The sequence below is a fragment of the Lactuca sativa genome, chromosome 4 (assembly GCF_002870075.4).
Source record: "Lactuca sativa cultivar Salinas chromosome 4, Lsat_Salinas_v11, whole genome shotgun sequence".
NCBI classification, from domain to species: Eukaryota; Viridiplantae; Streptophyta; class Magnoliopsida; order Asterales; family Asteraceae; genus Lactuca; species Lactuca sativa.
In genome coordinates this window covers 48,609,227-48,613,847 of record NC_056626.2, presented here as the reverse complement: position 1 = coordinate 48,613,847, position 4,621 = coordinate 48,609,227, and the positions used below count along the sequence as shown (strand labels likewise).

The following is a 4,621-nucleotide window of genomic DNA, read 5'->3' as shown; positions in this document are numbered from 1 at the left end:
AATTGTTGAAAACCTTGGAATTGAGATTATGGTAATTGTTGTTGGAAGTAGTTTGGTTGAAATGGAATGTTGGTAAATAGAAGTTTATGTTGGATTGGGGATGTTAGCATTTGAATGTAACCTTGATATTGATCATTTGGAGTGGTTGGGGTTGTTGGGGGTGTTTGGAGTGGTAGAGGTATTTTCATTTTGCTCCATATTTTTGAGAGAAAATGAGATAGTGAAAAGATATTATTTGTAGAGAAAGATGTGTTTAGTGTGTTTATGTGTTTGTGTATACATAGTAGAGGAAATAAATTGAATTTTTTTTTTGTTTAATTAAGGCAACGGTCAAAAAAGAAAGAAAAAACGGTCAAAAAAAATTAGCCAATCAAAGCATGCGTGACCGTCCGTAACACACACCAATCCGCGTCATATTTACCGGCAGGGGGCGGTGTGCACGCCTGAAAAACCCCCTACATGTACCATTTACCCGTAAAAAATCCTTCCATACCTTTGGCCTAAAAGACAAAAATAGAGAAGATCAAAAACCGAAACTGATGTTAATTTTGTTTGGCAATCCCCATTTTGATTCTCTCTTTATGTCCGTACGGCCTCCATTTCTCGTCGTCATAAACACCTTTCGTCTCCCTCTCACACTTCACACACAGGCGACTGATATCATTCACCCCCATTTTCACCAGAAAAAATGGCTTCCCGCTGTAGCACAGCTGGACTTGGTTACGTCGCTCCGACTGAAGGCAGTGGAAACACCTGCATTATGGACAAGGCCGATACCGTCGCGGTGGAGAGCCACCGTTACTACCTTGCACGGCGAACTGTTTTGGAAATGTTAAGAGACAGAGGATGCGTCATCGCCGACTACGAGTTCACTCGCACTCTCACTGAGTTCCGCTTGGTGTTTGGAGACGAACCTGATCCCGATCACCTGCGTATCTGCGTCCCTCTCTCTTCCAAACCTTCCAAAAAGGTAACTGTATTTTAGGGTTTTGTGTTCTTACTCTGTAAATTTGGTACTATTTAAGATTAAACACATACATATCCTAACTTGTTCTATATTCATTCGTTTTTTTTTTTTTTTTTTTTTTTTTAAACATCTTCCTAAGCTTGTGATAATTAGCTCTGCTTTTCAATCTCGTAATACTTGTTGACATCATGTTCATATCCACTTATCCAGTAGTGATCTTACGATCATTTTAGATGCGATACAACAGTTTAAGCACATTTTGGAAAGGGAAAAAAACCGCTTTTAGTTTCCTACCATGATTTTAGCTTGAATCTGAGTTCATTTTGTTTATTTTTCCAGATTTTGGTTATTTTCTGTAATCCTGGGGATATAAACAAAGCAACAGCGAAGCACATGTTGCTTAACATTACCAACAAGGATACCTTGCTTCGGATTATCTTAGTTTTGCAGGGCAAGATGAACATTCATGCTCGTGCATTGTTCAATGAATCCGAAGTCAAAGTGGAATTTTTCCCAGTAAGATACCAGATATCTCTACTAATTCAACTCAAATCAAGTTGAATTTCTACATTTTATTAATCTTCTTGTTTTCAATTCTGATTCATCTATCCTATTTTTAGATCACCGAACTGTTTGTGAACATCACCAAACATGTTGCTGCACCAAAGCATGAAATCTTGACTGCAGAACAGAAGGAGCAGATGCTTAAGAAGTATGAACTTGCTGACACGCAGGTAAAAAGATTATTCTATCCAAATTCATCCTGATTCTGATTCATAAAGTCACATATTAACACAGAATTCTGGTGATATTTGGTGTATCCATGATTTGAATAAGCCAATCTTTATTATAACATTTTTTTTTTTTAATTTAATTAGATTCCATATATGTGGGTGGATGATGCTATTGCAAGGTACTATGGACTTGAGAAGAAGCAAGTTGTCAAAATCACTTACAACAGCAACATAACTGGTTCTTATGTTACCTATCGTTGTGTGATATGATCATATGAATAGCTATTAGAAACATATTTACTTAAATCCAGTTTGCAACCACTGTAAAAAAATTCTAGGTTGCAGTAATCTTTTGAAAATTACACTTGATATGTCTGTTAATGGACAATTTTGGCACAAAGGTGGCATTGAGAAGCTCTCTTTTTACATTTCTTGAATTCCTTTAGCCTACAACTTGACCTTGTACGCTTATTCGACATGGACGAAATTCCCAGTTTACCCCTAGTCCCCGTCCTATTTCCAGATGTTGCCACATCAGCTTTAGAATTGTTCTTCTGTTTCCCAACTTTCTTGATCGGTTGTTGTTCTTCAAACTTTTTTGCTACTTCTTTCATTTTGGGTAGATCCGATCTCACAAAAAGAAAACGGTTGCTCCCACAAGAGCAATTAGAGAGTTCTTTTTCTGTATAATATATAACATAATGTATTTTTATTAATATTATCACACATCAATTTGGCTAAAAAGAAAATAGCAAGGGTTTAGTTTTACCATGAAAAACACATATGTTATGAAAATGACATTTACAGTTGACATGAGCCACGTAACAATCCCGTTTACAGAGACCACAGCTAACAGTTTCTTTGAGATTTGAAGAGATACATATAGATTTATCCAACGACTTCAACCTCGTAAGGGCGTTATCGTACTTTCTTATCATAGATGCAAATGAGATCTTGACAAAAGGGTTATCATCCTTTTTTGAGGAAAGAAAAAGATGCATAGCTTCTTTGCATAGAATTTCTTCATAAGGAATCACAGGCTGCTTTTTAAGAAGTGTGTATCTCTCATTAGCAGCTTCACCAAATGGAAACCAATCACGAGTTGCAAAATTTACAGCCTCCCCACAATTGAATCCTACATAAATATTTAAATAGATATGAAATTGATATAAACTCTTGATATATAAATTTCTTGATATACCATGACTGAAGCCCGCATGATATGCTCTAGGAAAAGTGACGACAAATTCACCGGGTAATTGAACGAGTTTATAAACCGGGACATGATTCTGTAAAAGTATGTTTGGAGGAAACATGGTTGTTTTTTCTGCAAGCAATTCGAAAGCTCCATTTTTTGATATAATTTGTTTACTGTAAACATGATGCTGGATAGCTTCTTCAAATTCATGAGCAGCACTACCAGGAACTCCATACCATGTTTTTGGTGCACCACAGTGATGATAATTTATACTGAAACAAGAAAACATCCATTCAAATCTTATCTACCATGCAGAAATTTACGTTTATTTATTGCTTACCTATACAAATAGTGATCTTCTACATGCCATGCAAACATACTGAAAAGCATTCCAATGTACAGCATCGGATCAGTTAATCCCTGAAACCATATGGAAAACAAAAAGTTTTGGTTATAATAAACGAAAAGATTCACATATAAAGAAGAGTATCAGATTACTGGAACACTGTTTTTGATCCAATGAAGTGCTGATTTTTGCAATCTTGGAAGTTTCTGAAACCAAAAGATACGTAAAACACATCAAAAATGCTATTGACATGATCATATTTATATGAAAGTGTTGAAAGAAAAGAGATGAAGGATAAGTGTGGGGCCTTCAAGTTCCATTTGGTATTTGCAAGATGGTCATTAGAGGAAGATGAGAACGCAGAGCCATCTACATTGACTCCATATTCAACTGTTCCCTTGTTGCCACGTGTCATTGCATGCCAAAATTCCTTTTCCAAGTATGCAGATGGAAGACATCCAGATAAACAGTATTTATTAGCAGTTGCCCTGTTTGCCATGACCTCAAAATCACGAAGACTGTAGCTTCTGAAACAAACAATAATGTCATATCAAAAAATGGTAGCAACACAAGGATGAAAAGAAAATATAATATTGGCTACTTTGTGCTAATGTAGAATGTGTTGTTGACATTATTTGTAGTCCATTTAGCAACACGAAGGGGCTGGACTTTTGGTGTGAATCTGAAACCTGGTTTCTCCTTCATCATTATAACCCCAGTTGGAGTAGTTGAAGTTATAGGAGGAACAATCTTGCATATTCCTATGGACAGAATAATACAAGTAAAATTAGTGAAAACAGTGAATAGATTGGTTAAAATGATGCATGTATACTAACCATATTTTGATGCTTGTGCTGCAATTTTTTGAAGATACTGGAATGGATCCTTGAAATCCTCCAATGAAGGATGATAAACCGGAGATTCTGTGATCTGATTTGTCCATTCCAGATGATGATATTTATCCGTATTTGTAAAAGATTTGAAATGTGTTTTTGATTTATTACTTGCTTTCGAAGATTGCTTATGGGGTCTCATATAGTCGTTCCGTTTCAGTTTTATGGGGATACTTTCTTTCCTTTGAATACACACATCACAATCAGATGCTTCAACCTGTGAACAATTTTTTGGTGTTTACTTCAGGATTTGAAGAAATAAACAGGGAAAATGACAAAGTACAGTTTAAAAAAAAATGAAGAATTTGTGGTCTGGAAAGAAGGAAATTAAAATGTGTAAGCACGCCAAGTGTTTGTTTTATTTCAAGAAAAGATTCAAACAGTACTTCATTCATTCATTCATAAACAAAATCGATCTTCATAAACTGTGAAATTGGAAAGCATATATGTATGAATATGATCATATATAAAACTTAACTAACA

At 35.5% G+C, this 4,621-nt stretch overlaps 2 protein-coding genes across 2 annotated transcripts; one reads left to right on the top strand and one right to left on the bottom strand.

Annotated features, from left to right (window-relative positions):
• The first annotated feature begins 516 nt into the window (after window positions 1-516).
• On the top strand, window positions 517-2,115 carry LOC111914768 (DNA-directed RNA polymerase V subunit 5C). Its single transcript, XM_023910491.3, has 4 exons — window positions 517-970; window positions 1,307-1,483; window positions 1,588-1,701; window positions 1,846-2,115. Exons 1-4 carry the CDS (start codon window positions 689-691, stop codon window positions 1,969-1,971), a joined length of 699 nt encoding a protein of 232 aa, XP_023766259.1. The 5' UTR covers window positions 517-688; the 3' UTR covers window positions 1,972-2,115.
• On the bottom strand, window positions 1,869-4,351 carry LOC111914627 (lysine-specific demethylase JMJ13). Its single transcript, XM_042900953.2, is given in 7 exon segments — window positions 1,869-2,383; window positions 2,471-2,836; window positions 2,903-3,171; window positions 3,240-3,389; window positions 3,392-3,772; window positions 3,847-4,006; window positions 4,082-4,351. Coding segments are annotated over 7 exon segments (1,830 nt in total). The 5' UTR covers window positions 4,281-4,351; the 3' UTR covers window positions 1,869-2,078.
• Between the last annotated feature and the right edge of the window lie 270 nt (window positions 4,352-4,621).